General features: G+C 34.4%; 2 protein-coding genes across 4 annotated transcripts in view; one reads left to right on the top strand and one right to left on the bottom strand.

The window, feature by feature from the left end:
* Positions 1-2,023: 2,023 nt before the first annotated feature.
* LOC126743517 (uncharacterized) lies at positions 2,024-8,726 on the top strand. Its single transcript, XM_050450650.1, has 2 exons — positions 2,024-7,973; positions 8,149-8,726. The coding sequence occupies exons 1-2, from the start codon at positions 2,832-2,834 to the stop codon at positions 8,179-8,181; spliced, it is 5,175 nt and encodes a 1,724-aa protein (XP_050306607.1). The 5' UTR covers positions 2,024-2,831; the 3' UTR covers positions 8,182-8,726.
* Positions 8,727-9,793: 1,067 nt separating this feature from the next.
* LOC126743518 (dynamin-1-like protein) overlaps positions 9,794-23,075 on the bottom strand; it is a 33,318-nt gene continuing 20,036 nt past the window's right edge. For 2 of the 3 annotated variants that reach the window (XM_050450651.1, XM_050450653.1), the window contains 3 exons: positions 22,600-22,849; positions 10,107-10,318; positions 9,794-10,056 (listed from right to left, as the gene is read on the bottom strand). In XM_050450651.1, the coding sequence (XP_050306608.1) occupies positions 10,000-10,056; positions 10,107-10,318; positions 22,600-22,849 (519 nt within the window). In that variant the 3' untranslated portion in view covers positions 9,794-9,999. Of the gene's footprint in view, positions 10,057-10,106; positions 10,319-22,599; positions 22,850-22,912; positions 22,973-23,075 lie in introns of all 3 variants that reach the window. The other variant, XM_050450652.1, reaches the window with a different exon arrangement.

Here is a 23,075-nt window from a genome sequence, read left to right as displayed (position 1 = left end):
TCTTTTCAATGATAGGCACCAGAGAAATGGGACGGTAGTTTTCAACATCCACTTTTGAACCCTTTTTGTGAAAAGGAATGACCTTAGCAATTTTAAGACAGGATGGAAGTGTGCCCTCAAAGATAGCCAGGTTGATTAGTTTGGTCAGGGGAACAATAATTAAATTCTTAATAGTCTTTATGAGTCTGATATTCAAATCATATGGATCATTGCTTGCACTATTCTTCATGCCATCAATCACCTGACGGACCTGGATGAAAGTAACTTTGGCAAAGGAAAAGCCGGGTCCGCAAGGGCCAGTCAAATAAGCTAAAGGATTTTTGGGAGGCAGAGGAAGAGTCTCTTTTAGTTTGGCAGGAACATTCACGAAAGATTCATTAAAATGGCTGGCATTAATATCACTCAGCTCCGATTCCTTTACGCTAGGGTTCAGAGCTGTAATTACCCTCCACATTGCCCGGACAGGGTTACTTGACTGGCTAATGAAGTTGTCATTGACCTTTCTCCTCCTTGTCTGAATTTCAAGCCGGTATTTGATACGGTAGGTGCGGATAGTATCGCTTGATATCAAACTGGGGTATTGTTGACTAGCCCGTCTTAAGAAACAGAGCCGTTCTCTCATCTCCCTGAGAGACTCATCAAACCACTTAGAAGCAGCTGAGCGCCTGGCGGTATTCGCTGATTTTGACTTCAGTGGAAAACACATTAAATAAGCCTCGCTCAGAGATTTAACAAAAGAATTAAAAGAGATATCAACATCACTAGTATTGCCAATGAAGTCCCAATCAAAGTTCTCCACCGCATTATAAAAATTTAACAACCTCCAATCTGTCATAGGGCGGTAACATATACGAACAGCGTCACCTCGAACGGGGATGCTCTGTTTAAATTGAAACACAATTCCCAAGTGATCAGACAATGATGGATCACAAATATTAGCATTACAATTGGAACTGGAGACAGTTGTAAAAATATTATCCAGACAATTCGAACCCCTCGTAGCATCTCTAGCAACTGGATAAAGCCCAAAGCAAGAAAACAAATCAACAACCCTCCTCGACTGTGTCTGGTTTAGAATAAACTTAACATTAAAGTCACCAGTAATGACATATTTTTTGTTAATTGTTAAGCTAGCAAGAAAGCCCTCCAGACAACTGAGAAAGTTGTCGAGATTGCCCAGTGGAGATCTATAGATAGTAAATATGAGAAACTCACCATGTTGGATCCCCGCAATCTCAAAATCCACCTCACATGCTACTCCTTGGGGCAGAATACTGACAGACTCACAATTTAATCCATCACGCACATATATGCATACCCCGCCATGATTTCTGTTTATCCTACAAAATTTGGAAACAAGATTAAATCCGTGTATATGGGTTACACCAATTTCCGCCTCAGACAGCCAGTGCTCATTGAAACAAAGGATATTAATATTGAGGTTCGATTCGAGGTATGCCTCAAGCTCTGGGACTTTAGAACGTAGAGATTGAATATTAAGATGAAGTATAACATTAACATTAAAATTATAAAGTTCACTAGCATGCATTACTTTCTTTTGTTGTAATGTTGGCGCTTTCGGTTTAAAAACTTCCTAACAGCACCCGAGGGCCAGACTTTGCCCTCCAGAACATCCGTCATATTAAGAGAGGAAACTCCAATTTTAAAAGATTTAATATGGTCCTGGGAAGTGGCCAGATCTTCACATACACAGCCTTTAAACCCATGAGAGTCCAGATGAGCCAAGACATCTGTTTGGAATTGGCAAATTTAAAGGGTATTTGAATGCACCGCCAATTTTGTTAGAAGTATTGATTATTTTAATTGACCAATAACAATCCATATCCGCGTGCATGCGTCAATGATGGCTTGGACAGGTGCACGCTTCCTCCCGCGAGAGACGGGCTTTTTGATCGGTACCATCGTACGATACGCATCGAAACATAGAATAGCGTGTGTGTTGAGAAAACTGGCCGGCCAACCATCTAATCTACAGTTCTACATATACCAATTCATCGAGTGTCAGGTAAGTCGTTATTGACGCCGTAAATTTGTAATTGTTTTCTTTTTCTTATTTTCTTTTGCGTGTGAAGTTCACGCTGGTCCTTCAATACCTATTATTTGTCCTTTCCAAAAGGAGCCCCCCAAACATTTGATCCTTGCGAGCCCAATAAATCGAATCGTCCTTAAAATTTACAGTCTATTTAACTATCCAAAAGTGTTTAATCGCAACCTTGGTTTGAAGTCCATAGCAAGACGCAGATATTTCTGTTAAAAAAAAAAAAAAAACATTGTTTACCATTTTTTATAACAACGCTTGACCAAGTAGCATTCCTATGACACTGGTGTCGATTTCCATTTGTCCGAGTAATGTGCGGTTGCAATAACCGATAACCGGTCAGTTTTTTAACCCATTGTTGTGACAGGTGACAAGACATAACGTCAATGTTTTGTTATTGTTTACCTAACCCAATTTTTGATTGTTACCTTTGTGATTTTGCCCAATAGAAATTTGAACTTTAACTCTTTGATTGATAAAAGTTCATTTTTACCGACCAATATACCCTTTTGTGATTCAACGTTATTCCGGCGTTGTTTATACCAGTGATTTATCCACAAATCTTCCGATTTGTTTGGATACCCCATTCCATTAACGTTTATTGTGGAACGTTAAATTATTAGTGCTTCATTCCTTTGTGATATTCGACGTTATTCCGGCGTTGTCTATACCAGTGTTATATACACAAACCTAACGATTTGTCTGGATACCAATTTCCATTAATTCCATATTGTGGAGTTTTATTTAGTATTTACCATTCTTAGTTACCATTATGTCTACAAATCAGCCAGTAGCAGCTAAATTAATAAAGAAGCGTCAGTCCTATATTAAACGATTAGAAGCCATATATAATTTGGCTGTTGAGTGTCAAAACCATCCTTCCAAGTTGAATTTACTGAGAGCCCGCGCTGAGGATTTCCCTAGTATTTGTTCTTCTTTTGAGACTTTGCATTTAGACATTTTAGCTTGCTCTGATGATGACAAACAGGATGAGCAACATTCTCTTGGAAATACCTTTGATGAAATGAAATATGTTGTTCATTCCTTGCTTCGAGAGTTACTCCCTCCAGTAGATGTTGTACCAAAAAGTGGCTGCAAAAGCAACAACCACTCCTTTAGTGAATTGCCAAGTGATGATCATGATCATGATCTTGACCTACCTAGAATTAAAGTCCCTGTCTTTTCTGGGAACAGAAGAGACTGGCCTGCCTTTTATGATCTATTTCGAACCCTTGTCCATGAGAAAAGATCCCTTTCTGATATACAAAGATTCCAACATCTCCAAATGGCTGTTCAAGGCGAAGCAGCTGAGCTTATTAGAAACATTGCCTTAACTGAAGCTAATTATCCTGTGGCTTTTAATGCTTTAATTGAGCGTTTTGAGAATAAGAGAGCCCTAGCAACTGACTATTGGCTAGCTATATATAATGCACCTCCAGCCAAAACTCACTCTGCCGGTGATCTGAGAAGACTTATCACTACCTTTTCCCAAAATATGGAGGCTTTAAATTCCTTGCAAGGAATTGATTTGTGGGATTTTACCAAATTAAATTTGCTATTGCAAAAAATTGACCCTTCCTTAAAAACCCGATTTGAAATTGAATGCAGTGATAAACCCATTCCCAGATATGGAGATTTGACTAGATTTTTAAACAAAACATGTAAAGCCTTGGAAAATAGTGTCCTTCTTAATGAGCCCAAAGTAGTATCTCAATCCAATTCGAAACAAAAGGAATCTTATGACCCTAATAGATCTAAAAGAGTGGTTCCAGCCAAAGCTTATATGACCAATACCGAGCAGAAATGTTTGTTCTGCAACCTGAGTTCACACCCCCTTGTAAAGTGTACCAAGTTTATTGAAGCAGAGGTTTCAGCAAGATATTCCTTTGTTAAACAGCAGCATATGTGTTTCAATTGTTTCTCCAGGACTCATAGTGTTCCTAGATGTCTTGGAACCAAGGTTTGTAAAATTTGTTCCAAGAAACACCATACTTTGCTGCACTTCCAACCTATCAATGATGTTCCCAATGTTAGTGAAGTCAAGGAACCCCCTACTGTTAATGCCACTTCTGTAGTGCCTTGCTTGACAAGTGTGCTTTCCCATGAAGAACCTACTTTGTTTGCTACAGCTGAAATATCAGTGTACAATATTTCTCAAGATTTGTTTCCTTGTCGTGCTATGCTTGACTGTGCTAGTGTGGCTAATTTTGTGACCTTATCTTGTGTACAGCAACTTGCTCTACCCATTACACCTAGCCAAATTCCTATTCAAGGCATAAACAATATGTCTACAGCTTCGTCATTAGGTACAGTTAAGCTAAAGGTTTTGTCCACAACTGGCCCATGTTTGGAATTTGAAGCAATTGTTGTGCATTCCATTTGTGAAAATACCCCAACCTTTCCAATTAATCCCTCCAAGTGGAAACATTTGAGAGGTCTTGAATTAGCCGACAAGAATTTTGCTGTACCCCATGGTATAGATTTGCTCCTAGGTGTTCCTTTGTTTTCTGAGATTATTCTCCCAGGTTTTAGGAAAAGTATCAATGGTAGTCCATGTGCTATTAAAACCATATTTGGATGGATTTTAATAGGTGGCAATAATACTCCCACTAATGAATTTGTGTCATTGTGTACCTATGTGCCAAGTACCATCCCAGTTGAAAGTCCTCTTGATATCAATTTGCATAAATTTTGGGAGCTTGAGGATGTTCCAGATAAGGTTCTCTTGAGTCCTGAGGAACAGAAATGTGAAGATTTCTTTGTTTCCACTTGTTCTCAAAAACCTGATGGACGCTATGTAGTGCGTCTTCCCTTTAAGCAACCAGACATTGACTTGGGTGATACCAAACATCAAGCCTTGAGACGTTTCAATTTGTTGGAGAACAGATTGATTAGAAATCCAAGTCTTCGAAGCTTGTATAACGATTTTATGCAAGATTATTTGGATCAAAACCACATGATACCCTGTACTTCCGCTGACAATCTTTCATATTATTTTCCTCACCATTGTGTTGTCAAAGATGACAGTGGAACTACTAAAATTAGAGTTGTATTTGACGGATCCTCAAAAGGCTCTAATAACCTTAGCTTAAATGATGTTTTATTGCCAGGTCCAAAACTCCAAAACGATATTGTTACCATTTTGTTAACCTTTAGATTTTTCCCCATTGTGTTTAGCACCGATATTCGCCAAATGTATAGAATGATCGGCATCCATGAACAAGATTTAAAATACCAAAAGATTTTATGGAGGTTTGATCCTTCAAACCCTATTCAAGAATATACCTTGTGTACTGTCACTTATGGTCTAAATTGTAGTCCATATTTGGCAATCCGAACCTTACACCAATTAGCCAAGGATTATGGAAAAGAATTCCCCCTTGCTCGTGACATTCTTTTAAAGTCAACTTACGTGGATGATATAATTGGTCTTGGTCATTCAGTTAAAGGAATCTTAGAACTTCAGAAGCAATTAACAGATTTACTCTTTTGCGGTGGGTTTGAGCTTCGAAAGTGGACCTCTAATTGTAAGGAGTTGTTATCCCTAGTGCCTGAATCACATCAACACAATATCTCCTTTAATGACAATGCCAATTGTACCTTAAAAATTCTGGGGTTACAGTGGAACCCAGTGTTAGATGTATTTTCCTATTCAGTAAAACCAATCGCGCGTGAGTGCACCAAAAGAGTTATCTTGTCCGAAATAGCCAAGATTTATGATCCATTAGGGTTTGTAGCTCCAGTTGTATTAGTTGCCAAGTGCCTTATTCAGCGTCTTTGGATTCAAGGCGTTGGATGGGATGAAGTTCCTACTTCAGATGTCGTTAGCCAATGGCAAGTGTATGTCTCCCAACTTCCTTTATTATCCTCATTTGCGATTCCACGTCACGTAACTATTTCTGATGCTGTTTGCACTGAATTACATGGTTATTGTGATGCATCTTTGTTAGCCTATGGTGGTGTCTTATACATGAGACAAATTGATTCTGAAGGTAACGTACATGTAAATTTACTATGCGCAAAAAGTAAGGTGTGTCCTTTAAAGGTTCTATCCGTTCCCCGATTGGAGACATGTGCAGCCTTGCTTCTTTCCAATTTGATGCATTTTGTGATTACCAATTCTCCCATTAAATTTGACAGAATCTATGCTTGGTCTGACTCCAGTGTAGCCTTGTATTGGATTAAAAGTCATCCTTCCCGGCTTAAGACTTTTGTAGCCAATCGTGTTCAGCAGATCCAAGATAGAATTCCTCCCAATAGGTGGTTTCACATCAGTGGTGTAGGAAACCCTGCTGATTGCCTTTCTCGTAGTTTGTTGCCCAAGCAATTGCTTGACCATCCGTTATGGTTCAATGGCCCCCCATGGTTAAAGTTGTCTCACGAACTCTGGCCAACCCCTTTAGAGTTCGATCCAACGGATAATCCGATTGCGCTTCAAGAAGAACGCAAAGTTACTTGTAATTTAACCATACCAGAAAATTCATGTGTTGTAATTAGGCTGCTTGAGCGGTTTTCTTCCTTAAAAACTGTTCAACACATCGTAGCATATTGTATACGGTTCCGGGATAAAGGTCTAAAGAAAAGATCACTTCCCTTATCCCAAGGTTTAAGTGCTGATGAGATATATCAAGCTACTTGTATCATTGTTAAATCTGTCCAAGACAAAGTCTTTGTTGAGGAAATTAAATGCCTAAAAACCAATTTAGCTACCCCTAAACCCTTTAGAAAACTTGCCCCGTTTTTGGACTCCCATGGAGTCGTCAGGGTGGGCGGACGTCTGCGCCATTCTGATTTACCATTTGATGCCAAGCATCCTATGCTTCTTCCCAGAGATCATCGATTGACCTCGTTAATTATTGAAATGTTTCATAAAGATCATGGCCATCCTGGTCCCCGTCTTTTACAATATCTTTTAAGACAGCAATTTTGGATCTTATCTATTGGTAGAGCCGTAAATTCTGTCCTATCCCAATGTTTTAGATGTCATAGAGTGAAACCAATTCCGTTTTCCCCCTTCATGAGTGATATACCCAAAGTTCGTATTTCCCAAGTTAAACCATTTTCACAGTGTGGAGTGGATTATATGGGCCCCATACCACTTACCATGTCTAGGCGTAGAGGTGTTCAAAGCCAAAAGGGCTATATATGTCTGTTTGTGTGCATGGTTACCAAAGCCCTACACCTTGAAGTAGCGTCCGATTTGTCCTCTGAATGCTTTTTAGCGGCATTTAGACGCTTTGTTTCACGTCGTGGCAGATGCTCTGATATGTACAGTGACCAAGGCACCAATTTTGTAGGTGCTTCCCGAATGCTTTTGTCCTATCTGCAGGGTTCGGCAGAAACGTTGCATATTCAATGGCACTTTAATCCGCCTTCCGCACCACACTTCGGAGGCCTGTGGGAGGCAGGTGTTAAATCGGTTAAAGCGCATCTTGCGAGAGTGATAGGTCAACAAGTATTATCCTTTGAGGAAATGTCCACTGTTTTGGCGCAATGTGAAGCCATTTTGAATTCCAGACCACTCTGTGAGATGAGTTCCAACCCCAATGATTTAGAGTGTCTGACTCCTGGTCATTTCCTGACCATGGAAGCTCTTACCGCTCCTCCTGATGAGGCACTAATCGATATCCCTTTTCATCGACTGAAACGTTGGCAATTGATTCAGCAATTGCACCAAAGCTTCTGGAAACGTTGGTCTTTGGAATACCTAAATCGATTGCAACAACGCAATAAATGGACTCTCCCTGACCGTTGTCCAAAAGTTGGCTCTCTTGTCGTAATCAAAGACAATAACCAACCCCCTCTTAATTGGCTTATTGGTAGGCTGGAAAGGATTTACTCCAGTCCCGATAACGTTCCCAGAGTTGTGCAAATTCGTACAACGAAAGGACTATTGGACCGACCTCTAATAAAGGTTTGTCCTTTGCCATCTCAATAAATTTGAGACCATTCTTTATTTATTTTATTATTTTCTTTTTTTTTTTTTTTTTTCTCCTTTTTTCATTATTTTCTCGGTTGTGTGTTGTTCTACCAATGGATGAAATTATAATTTGAATTAGCTAACCATTTTTATTTTGTTGTTTATTGAGGAGTTTTGCTATGGAAATCCTTATCAGGTGTGATTACACACTTGACCTTTTAAGTTGCCTAAGAGAAAAAATTGTATTTTTTGGTGGGCGGAATGTTTGGAATTGGCAAATTTAAAGGGTATTTGAATGCACCGCCAATTTTGTTAGAAGTATTGATTATTTTAATTGACCAATAACAATCCATATCCGCGTGCATGCGTCAATGATGGCTTGGACAGGTGCACGCTTCCTCCCGCGAGAGACGGGCTTTTTGATCGGTACCATCGTACGATACGCATCGAAACATAGAATAGCGTGTGTGTTGAGAAAACTGGCCGGCCAACCATCTAATCTACAGTTCTACATATACCAATTCATCGAGTGTCAGGTAAGTCGTTATTGACGCCGTAAATTTGTAATTGTTTTCTTTTTCTTATTTTCTTTTGCGTGTGAAGTTCACGCTGGTCCTTCAATACCTATTATTTGTCCTTTCCAAAAGGAGCCCCCCAAACAACATCATTAACTGTATTGTCCTTGGATAGCCCGGAGAGGAAGATCCAGGAACGGTTGTCTGCCGTGATTACTCTTCTTACTTGGATTTGGTTTTAGGCTCGGTTTCAATGTAGGAAGCATAGCAGAGGCGACAGTCAAAGGGCAGGACATTCTTCCGAGATGTATTGGAATTGCTCCCCCCAGAAAGAATCTGAGCACTGGAATTCCTGGTGACATTTACCACGCCAGCCTTTCCCTGGTTTGGAGATGATATGGCTGAAGGAAACCCGATTGTTAGTACGAGGCGGATTACAAAAGAACTTCGATTAGCATCATATGTAGACGTTTGGAAGACACTTAGGAAAAACGGTTTTAAGCCTTTCCATATTCAACCGGTTCAACATCTTCAAGAGGGTGATTTTGGCTTAAGGGTTCAATGTTGTGAATGGATCCCAAATAGAGACCTACATAATTACATTTTATTTAGCGATGAAGCTCATTTTACCCGCAATGGAATTAATAACCGACACAATGAACATCGGTAGTCAGATGAAAATCCTCATGCCACGTTTGAACAAAACGGTCAACAATCTTACAAATAAACTTCAGAACCGATTATTTCTGAAACGGTTGAGAATCGGATTAAAACATATAAGTTAATTTATCTTATTAGACATATAGTTAATTATCTTATATATTCCCAAAATTGCCTTTTCCTCCCGAAACACCCTGTATGTACATATGTAAAACTTTATAACATAAAAAGTAGTTAATAAACCTAACAAGAAGTAAGACCAGTTGACTTGCGTAGCTGATAATCGAGATTCGATATATCAGAGAGAAGGGAACGGTGGAGTGGGTAATTACGGCAGCCAGTGTTGCTACTTTTAGCGAAAGCTGCAACGGCCACCAAACTACTGTCGCGATTCGAAAGTTGTCACGTGGTGGACTGCACTCTTAAAGGGGTATTTTTTTATTCATTTCCACTGTCGTGCTCCGTAGAATAAAAGCAGTAAGTATAATTTTTTTAAATTTCAAATGTAACCATGATTAAATGAAAATTGTGCTAGAACTAATAGTACTTCAACCAATTTCTTTAAAATAAGCACTCCCACATAACTAATAATAAAATTATCAAACCTATTCTTTATCGTCCATAAAGAAAATGCGGTAAAATTTTCGAATTCTTCATTTTCAATAATAGTACAATACTTTAAACAATATAACAAGGTCAAAAAAAACTCAACTAAAAATGCTCGCTTGTTGTAACCAGTGCTGCAAATCGCCTACTTTGTTGACTAGTCTCGCATTTTTTAAAAGTTAGTTCACAAAATTCAATTCTATTTTAAAACTTATATGCCACTAACGGTCGAGTCTTCTTCACCACATGTGGGTCTCTCGAATTTCGCTTATTATGTGGGCCGCCCTTTGTAAAGCCTGAAAATGTATTTATTTATAGTAGAAATCTCTAACAGGACAAATCATACCTTTAACATATCCCCTGCTTCTTTACGCCTCTGGGCGATATGCTCAGATTCATCTAACAGTTGATCTGCATTGTCGGCTTTATATAAACAAGTGACGAGTTCGGATTGTAAATTGTCTTTAACGAAATTTACTAGGAAATGCATTATGGCTTTCGGAACGGTGTCCTGAATCGATTTTCTCACGATGTAGAAATAGGATTTTATCAGTCGTTCTAGAAAAAATATTTTAGACTTAGTAAAACTATTTCCAATTCAATAACATTTAACAATGATAAGTAAAGTAACAGTGTTACATTCAACACATAGATTGGGTTTGAAATATTATAATAAGTATGTTGAGATTCAATAATGTCGAGTATTTTGGTAAGCAATGTTAAGTTTTTCTATAGTTAAGTATTTGAAATAGTTCAGATTTTATAGTAATTTAAAATAGTAAAGAATATCTATTTAGGCATCAATGACTAAAAAACAGTTAAAGTAAAAATATGCATAGTGGACAGACAAGTCAAAGAATAAGGAAAGAGTCAAATTTAAATAATAACAAGAAATGCTTAAGATGTACATCACAAAATAATATTAGAATTTAACATAATAAGTCTACAAGAATTACACAATTAACAGCGTTACTTGATATAAGCAGAAAATTGGTTAGTCATGGCATTATAAATACCAATGTGTACCTTGTCAGCTTAAGCTAGATGTTCGGTCTGTAGAAAAAATGTACACTCAATAAATGTTTCAAACAATTTAGTGAAGAAGCTTTTTATAAATATTTGCAAAATGTAAAAACATATCCCAAACAAACAAAATTTATTGCAAAATTAATAATCAACATAGTTCCTTTACATTAAGAAAATATAGAACAAAAATCATAGACATTCATTTAAAAACAAAACTACTAATATTTAGAATTCCTAGTAAAGGAAAATAACCTAAAAGAGAAATCGGTCAAGGTACATAGAAATGCACCTTGGATGCAAATTGTCCTTTTCGAAAGAAAATAGAGGTGCACAATTAACTATGCTTAAATAGAGGTGGAAAAAGCAAAACAGTCTGGACTTCATGAAAATGGTCGCAATTATTAAAGCGGCTAACACAAAGCAACGTGAAAAAAAGAGTTTTGTTTAAATATGTATAATATCTAAATTATGTTAAAAATGGGGTTTAAAAAACGAATTAAAATTTGTTTAATTTATAGTTCTAGTTTATCTTTCCTCTAAATTTTTTCCATTTTTAAAGCGCTAGTAACATTCGTAAATTTTCTAGTATCATATGTTTGTTGATCTAGTCTTATAAATATTTCAATTATCGTCACTTAGACAAGTTATCTTACTCAAATAATTAATTAATGATTAGAGTTGATAATTAATTATAACATTAGTTATTGACAGTGATAATTGTTTATCTAATAATTTTTTAAACTATCCTGCATCAAAAACTTTCCATATGTCTTACCTAAAATGCATAATATATTGTCTAAAATATAAATATAAGATTAATAACGTTTTCGATAATTATTTATATTTATATGATTGACAAATAATGTGCCTAATGGTGAGGTTTTCTTGAGTTTTTTAAGAACAGTTTTCACATACATATTAATGAGATAACATACATATTTTATTAGACTATTATATGTATAAGTTATTTGTTGAGAATATATATAGGTTTTAAAATATTAATTTTAAAGCAGCATTTTGGGTTCTTGTTATAGGTGCATCGTACATGCATGTCGTACTTGCAGAGGTTTCTGCAAGTACGACAGTATTCTATAGAAATTTAAAAAAAATTATTTGGTTGCATTTCAAAGAGATTTAGAAATTATCACATGAAATATGGGGTAATGCACTCAATCGTTTTCGCTGTACACGTTTGCCGAAACATGGACTACTATTATAAACAGCTCCAGAATACAATTACTTCTGCTTCAGCATTACGAGCTGAAAAGAAAGGATAAGTCTAAATACTAGGCTTGAAAATTGTAATTCGAAAGAGAAGTGGGTGGAATTAAAAAGGCTTGGTATTTTAAATAAAAAAATGAACACAATACCAGATCAACTAAGAAATCTTAATGATATTAACACACACTTTGTCAATGCGACTAGTTCTAATATATCTCCAAAACTTCAACTTTTAGAATTTTATAGAAGAAATAGAAAAGTAAATAAAGAATTTCACAAAAGGAATCTACTATTGTGGTTCCTCTTCCTAAAGTAAGCCATCCTGAGAGCTTCAGTCAACTAAGATCTATCTCTATTTTACCATCCATGTCTAAAATTCTGGAAAAAGTTATAGCTTCACAAATTTCAACTTTCGTATGGTCCAATAAACTTTTACCAGAAAAGCAATCAGGATTTCGCCGTGGTCACAGTTGCACAACAGCACATGCGGATGTTACGGATGCACTCAACGGAACACAAAACGAGGGCAAAGCGAGCATATTGGTGCTGTTAGATTATTCACGTGCATTTGATCTACTAAACTATGATATCACTTCATTTATTAATTTTCTTTTTGATGTATTTAAATCTCAAGGATGTAATCTTATATCTTGTGAATATTATTTAAATAGGCCAAGGTGCACCTATGCAATAATGTTTAGTCAAAGCATAGTGAGTGCTGCTATTGTGATATGCGTTTTGTTTCAATTAAATTTATGTTTTGAGAATGTATGGTTGATAGTTTGCATTAAATATTTGTTAGTTTTAGTGTCATGGCGAAGGGGGTGGGTGGATGTGCGTGGGTCAGGATATTTTTTATGGGGTGATGGCGGTTAATACAGCAATACGAGCGGTTAATCAGCAAGATAATTTGATTAATCAAGATTATAAGAGGGTAGATATGAATTTTACTGTTGCGCATTCTAATATTCGATCGATGAATACCGGATTTGACGAATTTTCAAATTATGTGTTTGATTACGACTTTGACATTTTGGGACTGTCAGAAACGTGGTTAACTCCTGAGCATGATAGCAGTAGCTTCGAAATTCCTGGATACAAACTTATTAGGAGAGATCGAGTAGGAAGGGGTGGAGGCGTAGGGATATACATTAAAAACAAATATAAAAATGAAAATATATATTTTAATGTAATTTCAGCTGATTTTGAATATGCTAGCATTAAACTTAATATAAATAAAAGATCAATTCTGTTTACAACTGTATATCGTCCGCCTTCATCTAATGCGGATCATTTTATTGATTGGTTAGAGGAAATATGTAGCTTATCCTTGCCATTTTACGATCAGGTTATCTTTGTTGGAGATATTAACATTGACTTTTTAAAACAACATTCACCGAAAAAAAAACTTGAAAGACTCTTAGAAATTTTTAACCTAAAACAGGTTATTACAGAACCTACTCGAATAAATTTTGTTGCAAATAGTTTCAGCCTCATTGATGTTATTATAACAAACCAATCATCAATCATAAAAAAATCAGGTTCAGTAAGTATTTCGCCAGACATTTCAGACCATAATATGGTATATACTGTTTTGGATTTTGCCAAGGGACGTGATACTGTTAAATACATCCAGTATAGAAATTATAATAATATAAATCGCGATCAGTTTAACTTAGACGCAGAACAGCTACCATGGGATAATATATATTATACACAAGATATAGATAAAAAGATTGACATATTTAATAGGAATATATTATTTTTAATAAATAAACATGCTCCGCTATTATCCAAAAAGGTAAAAGAAAAACCGTTTACGCCGTGGATTACAAATAATATTAAATTTCTTATGAAAGAAAGAGATAAGGCTCATCGTAGATATTTGAAACAAAAAACTGAAGCACACCTCCAGTACTATAGGCAATTAAGGAATTTCACTAAGCATGCTGTTGCGAGGGAAAAAATCACCTATTTCAACACAATGTCACAAAAGCATGGAAGAGAATTTTGGAATGCTGCAAGAAAATTAAACCTTGGCTGTAAGAGGAATTCTGGCTTACCAGACAAGTTTTTAAATGCAACTGCTCTTAGGAACTATTTTTCAGGTTTAAATACTACAGCTGATACAACTTCAAATGAAAAAATTAATTTTTATAAAGCTAATAGGTATTTTGACACAAGGTCTTACCTAAATTTTACACAATTGGATGAGCCAACATTAATTAAAATCATTAAAACAATACACTGTAACGCAATAGGTGAAGACTCCATAGGCTTAAAAGATCTAGAAATGTGCCTACCATATCTTACAAAACCATTATTAAATATTTTAAATAGCTGCTTATTACAAAATTTTTATCCTACAATTTGGAAAAAAGCTATTTTAAAACCTCTAGCAAAGGTGGCTGATCCAAAAGGGTTTAAAGACCTCAGACCCATTAGTATACTGCCTCTGGTTTCTAAAATTTTAGAAAGGTTTGTGCACCAACAAATATGCAGCTTTATCGATTTTTGCAATATCATCCCGGACTGCCAATCGGGTTTTAGAAAGAACTTTAGCACTACCACGAGTCTAGTACACCTTCTTAATAACTGTAGGATAAATAAGGAAAAAAAAGGAAATAACATGTCTTGGATTATTGGATTTTAGTAGAGCTTTCGATACTTTAAACCACGAAATGTTATTAGCAAAGCTTTATTATTTTGGTTTTTCGAATAACGCGATTGATTTCTTTAAGTCATATCTTAATAATAGAGTGAATTGCGTAGTAATCAACAAGGCTTCTACAACTGAAAAATCAAGTTATTATCCTGTATCTACCGGTGTTCCCCAGGGTTCTATTTTGGGGCCGTTGCTTTTTTCATTGTATGTTGCAGATATGAAATCCTGCATAAAGTACTCAATGTTACAACAATATGCTGACGATTCCCAGCTGTATACTTCATTTTCACGTGAAACTCTACCCATAATAGAAGAACAATTTAATAAGGATTTAGAAAATATAGATAACTTTTCCTGCGACCATAATTTGAAATTAAATTCGTCTAAATCATGTATAATTTTTCTGGGTGGTGGAAAGAACGCCCTTAATGCAGAAACAACTTTAAATGCAAAAATTCGTAATGAGCAGCTACCAGTAGTACGAGAGGTCAAAAACTTAGGAGTATACATTGATAGCGGTATTTCATTTCAAACACATATAAAGAATAAGCTCAAAATTGCATACATGCGCTTAAGAAAACTTTACGACTTAAAAAATCATTTACCTCCTAAAACTAAATATTTTTTATGTAACACACTTGTTTTATCCTTATTTGATTATTGAGATGTGGTATATTCGGATTCATTGACTGAAGACTCCGCTTACTCAATACAAAAACTTCAGAATTGTTGTATGCGTTTTTCCTACAAAATTCCATTTAGAAGTCACATTTCTCCTTATTTAAACAATAACTTAATTCTAAATATGAAAAATCGTAGAAAATATCACATGTATTCCTTCGTGTATAAAGTTATAAAAACTAGGGAGCCATTATATTTAGCTAACAATTTTACAAATTTTCTTCATGAGCATAACACTAGATTTATAAATTTATTTAGAATACCACAACATAGAACAGCAAATTCTCAACTTTGGAATAGACTTCCGGCTAATTGCAAAAGTTTTCCGTTTACTGCATATAAAAAATATATTCATAATAAACTGCTTGATTCTCAAAAAAACAATACTTAATCTACAATAAAAATTAAAAGAGCTGAGCCGCTCGGTCTTCTATTGCTGTCTACTTATTATTGTTATAAATATTAAATAATTTACCTTTCCTGCATATCCAGAACCCCCGCCTGCTTCGCCTTACTTAAATACTTGAATATGATACTCCACACATGCATGTCTTGATTAATTAAGAAAATCTTTTTTTTTTTACTTTTTACTTTTAAGGTTTTTGAAGAGCTATGCCACACAGGTTCTATCTTATGATGAACCTGTGTAAACGGTTCTCTATAATCGAGGCATGGTCCTATTTATCATGTATTTGGTAGGTTGTACAACATATGTATATTATTATGCTACAATATTGTATATGATTATTTATTTACCTTCATGATAAATAAATTTGTTTTGAATTTGAATTTGAATATTCTGTTAGTCATTTTATCCTATTATGGTTTTGGGGTTAACACCCAGGCTTTAATTAAGTCATTTTTTTAAGTGATAGGACACAAAAAGTCACACTAGATGATAAATTCTCAAATTTTCTGTCTATTTTTGCTGGCGTTCCTCTTGAGTCCTCTTTTTACGATCTACACGGCTAATTTTTATATATCTTTTAAGTTCTGTAAATACCATATGTACGCTGATGACACGCAAGTATCATATTCATTTAGGCCGGAGGATGTTGCAGAGACAAATATTAGGCGTAATTTAGATATTCAAACTCTATACGCAGTATCTGAGGATCACTTACTAAAATTAAATCCCTTAAAGTCAGTGGCCTTACTTTTCTGCAGCGAAAAACTTCGATAAACCATTTTTAATGAATTCAGTCTTACCATTGGGCAGTGTAATATCTTTTTCAAAAACTCTTCAAAGAACTTAGGGTTAAAAATTGATAATAAACTTCAATTTGATGAGCATATTACATCCTGTATTAAAATGACTTACTCAGCCCTAAAACCCCTTTTTCCCCACCGACATTTTTTAGAAAGGAAAACAAAGGTTGAATTGTGTGATGCACTAGTGTTACCACATTTCAACTTTGCTGATAGCGTTTATGGAGCATACTTAAATACAACCAGAGATGAAAAGAGTGCTTAAAAATACTAAATTCTTGAATAAAATTTATATGTGGAATTAGACGATGGCAGCGTGTTTCACATAAGCTCAGGTATCCTAATCGATAACCCCTTTAGAAAGACCCGAGCGCTCACAATAATCTTGGCGTAACGTCATCATAAGTAGGCCTAATAAATTGGATCACATAGTAGCCGACCGACGCGTGACAGTCGGCTACAGTTTGTTTATCTTCCCGCTTTTACTGCCGGTTCCGTTCGTTTTTTTATTTTTACACATTAAAATCTATCATAAACTAATCTGAATATGCTGTATAAGTGTTGTGCACATGGATGTAGAGGTAATTACTCTGAAAACGGGCCTAAAAATCATGTATTTAATTTTCCAAAAGAGAGTGATTTGCAAAACAAATGGTTACCAGCAATGCCGCGAAACGATTTAGTACCTGGTAAATACTCTAAAGTGTGTGAATTACATTTTCCTAAAGGTAATATAATTTGCCATATATTTGTAAGTACGATCGCCAAACGAGGTAAAATGATTTTAGTCAATTTAAAAAAAAAAAACCCTAATTAAAGGAAAATTCTTTTCTAACTATTTTTCCAAATTGCCCCGATTATTCTTCGAAAAATTTAGTAGTGCGGAAAAGTAAGGAAGAAAAATACAAGGAACTTGACGAGTTACATCTTTTGCAAGCTTTAGAGCAAAGTAAACAAGAGTTTAATTTTCATAAAGAGGAGACATATTTCCACAATTTTGAAGGGTTTTAAAAGTTTTAATATTTTAACATTATTTAAATTAGAAATTATTCCTGGTCCTGTAATAACTTGCGCAATTGTTATTTATAATGATTTGAAATTAGAGACGTATTTATATGACCAGTCTATTTCTGTTTCGATATCAAATTTAAAGACGCTATTTAAAACTAGTAGTTTGTAAAAGTTAGGAAATATGGTAGATACAATTGATAATAAGATGATGTCAACACCCTTAAGTTTTAACACTGAACCTTTAAGTTACCTACCAACTACGCACAACTTAAAATTTGTTTCATAACAGCTAACTTTATTATGTTTAACAAAGGAGAGGTATAGATATTCACCCAGCACCATTATCTTACGTTCAATTTTATTTACTATCCTTGGCCCCATTGTTATAAATATTTGCCTAACCATGCCCCTCTTATACTGCCTCATCCCAAAACAGTAAAAAACATTTGCAATACATTTTTATCAGATCCTCACAATATCGATTAAATACTATACTATATAATTTAGTACCTAACATATAAAGACAAAAAAGTTATATTTCTTTTTGATGATATTCATATTGACCTCTGTTCGGATTATAAAGGAGGCAATACTATAGGAACTGCAGTAAATAACAATACTATTGCATCCTCTGCAGTGACATTTATGCTAACTAGCCCATGTTCAAGTTTCATAGAAGGTATTCATATATGTCCTGTGTCCAGAAAAAATTCGGAAATGTTATATCAGTTTATTAAAACAATAATAGAAAATTTAGAGGAAATTGGTTACCTAGTATTTTGTAAAGTTAGTCATAATAATGCAGTAAATAGTAAGGCAATGAGTAATATTTCACCCTTTAATAAACTCAGCATGGTTTACCTACATCCAGCAAGAACCCTATTTTATCTTTTTGATACAGTTCATTTATTGAAATGTATTTTTAATTTTTTGAGATTTTGAGACAGGTCAAGAAAAATGTGCTGCTTTTTCCATCATGAAAAGACTGCATGAATTGGAACAAGACAAATTATTAAAACATGACTATTCACTTAGCTTAAAAGCTTTATATCCATCATCTATAGAAGGACAAAATATTAAATTAGCACTTCAAATTTTTAATCCTTTTGTAATCGAGGCTCTGAAGAGCTTTGTTAGTAATATGTCTTTTTCACAAGATACAACAGATTTTATTGGCATTATATGGACATGGTGGAAAATTGTAAATGTAATAACTCCCCTTAAGGGAAAACATTTACTTCATAAGTACCAAGAACCTTTCACCAAAATAATCATGTTCTGTTCACGTCCTGGCAGCCCTGTTTAAACCAGAAACCCTTAAACATCATTCAGAAAATTCACATACTATGATCGTTTTACGTTAAAACTTCTAATGATTTATATACACTGCTATATAACATAGCCTACACCCTCAATAAATTCTAAATTAATGAATTTAATTTATCAGTTGGTAGTATTAAAAATAGGATCAGGGAGCAACTTCTTCGGCAACTTTAGTTATCAATAATAGTTATTTTTAAGTTATTAATAATAATAGTAAAATGTCTTTATTCAACAAATGTTACAATAATGCCTATTTGCTTACAAAGGCGAAGATTAGCGACTATTCATCTATTGAGTCTGTAGCCGGAAAAAGAATGTTAAGAATGCAATAGTTGAGTTCAACCGAGTTGCCAATTTGAGCTATATTATGCATACTTTTTACCTTATTCTATTTCAATAATCTTAGAAGAAGAATAGGACTGACAACAGTGCTTTTTTTTAACGTTTAACAATAAATTTTTACGAGTATATCGCGAGAGTCGCAACATTTTCAATAGGTTATAAGGAAAAAAAAAGACCCACTGGGAATTACCCATAAATTATGATATATGTATATGCAGGTATTATATTAGTTTAATTATCAATTTATTAGTATATTATAATAGTTGTATTGTCAAGGAAAGGGAAATTTAGTACTTATATATTTATAAAATAATTAATAATTTAGGACCTGCATCTACCGTTTATCCTATTTGTATCCTTTTTATATCTTTCGAGTTGTCTTTTTATTATTTACCTGTTATATCTTAAAGGGCTAATTTGATAACAGTAGTTAAACCAAACATGTTTTAATCTAATTAATTATGATATATATTCATATTGGTAAATGATTTGGGGACAGGGTTATTAATCGCTTTTTTTTATTAAACCCTGCAAATGTACTTTTACCTACATAGGTACACACCTACTGTTTTAGAATCGCCCATCTTTTTCTAAAAGTGTGCAAGTGTTTAAATTTTCATTTATTGATAATCTTGTGAATCTTTATATTAGTTTTTGTGTGGAATCAAGGTTTCTTAACCAGTAATATGGAACATTTAAAAAAATAAGTTTTGAAAGGTCAGACTCGTGAGATTATTGCAAATGTACTAAGAATTGGTGATGAGGAAAGTGCCAATAATGCTTTTAAGCTACCCTTAAAAATAAAACAGAATAAGCAGCTATGTATTGTGGAGTAGGGCGATCTACTATAATTACAATTAGAAAAGAAGATCAACATCGACGTGAGTTTGACCCTACAGAGCCTTTATCGACTCCAGGAAAAACACATAAGAGATTATCAGTACTGGAAAAAAATGATGATGCTGATTTTGGCGTAATAAGAAGAATTATTGAGAAATTTTATACAGATTATAAAGTAATACCACCTTTAGGAAAGATGCTGGCGAAAATTAAGGAGAAAATTGAGTTTCCATATGAAAAAGACTCACTGCGAAGATTATTAAAAAGTAATGGATTTTATTGGAGAAGATGTCAAAACCGGCGCAAAATTTTAATGGATTATTCGGAATGGCAGAAAACATTATTTCGAGTGGTCGCTACATTGTACTACATGCCGAAAACTCAGTTATAATAGAGAATAATGATAATGTTATGTTTATTAGTATAAATTTAAGTAAGATAAAAGAAATATTATATTAATTAAGTAGAAAGTAAAAAGAAAAATATCCCATATTTTTTTAATTAATAGTGTGCGCCACTTAAAATGCCTCAAGACCAAGTTCGAAATGTGTTTTTACAGTATTTATGGCCTTCTTTCCCCTTTCGTCACGGTTACAGTTACCGCAGATGAATAGTACAAGCTACTCTTAAACTCTTTACCTTAATTTAAAAAACTAAAATAAATTAATTAATTAAATAAATAATAATTGCAACTATACTTATACATTATAGTTCACTACAAGTACAGCAACCAACTTCCATACTAGCAGTCCCACAATAAACAAGATCCTCATCCCATTGATTCATCCAAAAATAAGTTTCTAAAATTTCTTTTAAATGTGTACAATCTAATGACAGCTTAGGATTTTGACTATTATAAAAAAGAACAATATTGTACGTAAAAGAACGGATAAACAGAGCAGTTGAATGGTGTGGCATAGTGAGGGTATTATGTCTAATATTTCGACCATGTACTCGATTTCTAGGTAAAAGTTTTTCATACAGATATTTGGGGCTTCGAGTATTATATAAACGGTATAGAAATAGATAATAAAAACTTAAATAAATACAATATTTTGAGCCATTTTAAATTATAAATGCCTTGAGAGACATAATCAAACCTTCTTAAATTAAAAATAAATGGGTAACAGATGTTTTGAACACGTTGTAAACGGTACTGTGCCTGTTGATCTAAACAGGGAAAATAAACTATCAAACAATATTGGATAAAACAAAAGCTTCAGTAAGTTTTTTCCTAGTCTTATAATTTAAAATTAATTTGTTGCCATGAAGCATACGCATTCTCAAATAACACCTTTTTAGCAGAATACTGATATGTCAATCCAAGAACCTTCATATTATCAGAAAAAGGAATTGATATGTTATTCAGTTGAATTTTAATGGATGAAACAATATTTTTACAAGCATTTTTATTAGAAAATAGTATCATTTTAGTTCTGGCGCGATTAATGATTAAGTTATCCTCCTTTGAGTAGACTGAAATTAAATTAAGTTCAGCATTTAAATGATATTCAACTAAATTATCGTTGATATCGAAGTAGTGAAGAACCTGCGTATCGTCGGCATACTGGTGAATTTATGATAAATTTAAAGCCTCTGGTAGGTCTGACGTGTAAACAAGAAATAACAGAGGTCCAAGGATAAAGCCTTGAGGTACCCCTGATACTATGTTTTGACTCAGAACAGTTGGCATGTATGCATCCTCTTTGTGTACGATTCCCCAGATATGTTTTAAAAAAAGATAAAACTATATCGTTGCACCCATTATACTTCAGTTTGGCAATAAGTAAGTCATGGTATATTACATCAAAAGCCCTTAAGTAATCAAGAGACACCATAATAACAGAAAGTTAATTGTCAAGCGCTTGAATTATATTATCAGTAATATTCAAGACTGCACTAGTTGTGCTATGTCCAGTCCTAAATCCCATCTGCTGAGGAGGAAGTATATTGTTGGATGTCAGGTAAGTAGGAAACTATATAGACCACTCTTTCCAGGACTTTAGAAATTACACTCAATAAACTGACTGGACGTATGTAAATCTTGTGGACCCTTAGGATTGGAAACTTTAGGAATAGGAATGATAGTCAACTCCCTCCATGCTTTAGGGAAATAACCCGTTAACAAACAACTATTTCTTATATTAGTAATAGGGTTAATGATATTAGACTTATGATAATAAACACATCTTTACCATTGAAAGAGTAATATTGTCCGGTCCTGTAGCATTAGATTTAATGGCGTTAATTATATTTTTCACTGAATATTGATCAACAAGGGAAAAGTCAAAACTAATATTACTAAACTTATTATGCAAATAAAAATTTCTTTTCTCAAAGCAATTATTTGGCTTATTAAATACACTAACGAAGAAATCATTAATTACATTTGGGTCAATTAAATTGGATGGAAGTTCAGAATCACCTCCAGACGATCTAATATTAAGGTATCTTAAACCACGCCAAAGCAATATTACCAGACTTATCACTTTGAAGCTATATGAAACTAAATATATCTTACCAATAATTTCACAGTCATGCTCTTCATTAGCACTCAAATTCCTATAGGAACGTCCATCTAACGGTACCTGCGGCAACAAATTTACCGGCTTATCCGGACTTAAAACCGATTTTAAATCGTGCTCGGGACCATCGAACATTTTATTAGCGTGGTTCAGGTCATTTTCTTTCACGCCGTTTTGGGTCGCCGTCAAATTTGAAACCCAGGAGGTCGCATCATCGTTTAATTGAGGGTTACTGTTAGACCTGACCTGCAATGAATATCAAATATGTACATTATATTTGATTTAAGATGAAACATTAATCGGTTATACCTCGTCTTTTTTGACTTGCATGCTTGAAAACAAAGATCTACTACGGCTACCAGGCTTTATCTACAACGGTTAGTGAAAACAGTAGAGAAAATAACACCCCAAGCCATGTGACTTATGAATGGTTTTGGTTAGTTATACTGAAGAAAAAATCATCAAACATTCA

This window comes from Anthonomus grandis, chromosome 13 (assembly GCF_022605725.1).
Source record: "Anthonomus grandis grandis chromosome 13, icAntGran1.3, whole genome shotgun sequence".
NCBI classification, from domain to species: Eukaryota; Metazoa; Arthropoda; class Insecta; order Coleoptera; family Curculionidae; genus Anthonomus; species Anthonomus grandis.
This window is presented reverse-complemented; position numbering and strand designations above follow the sequence as displayed.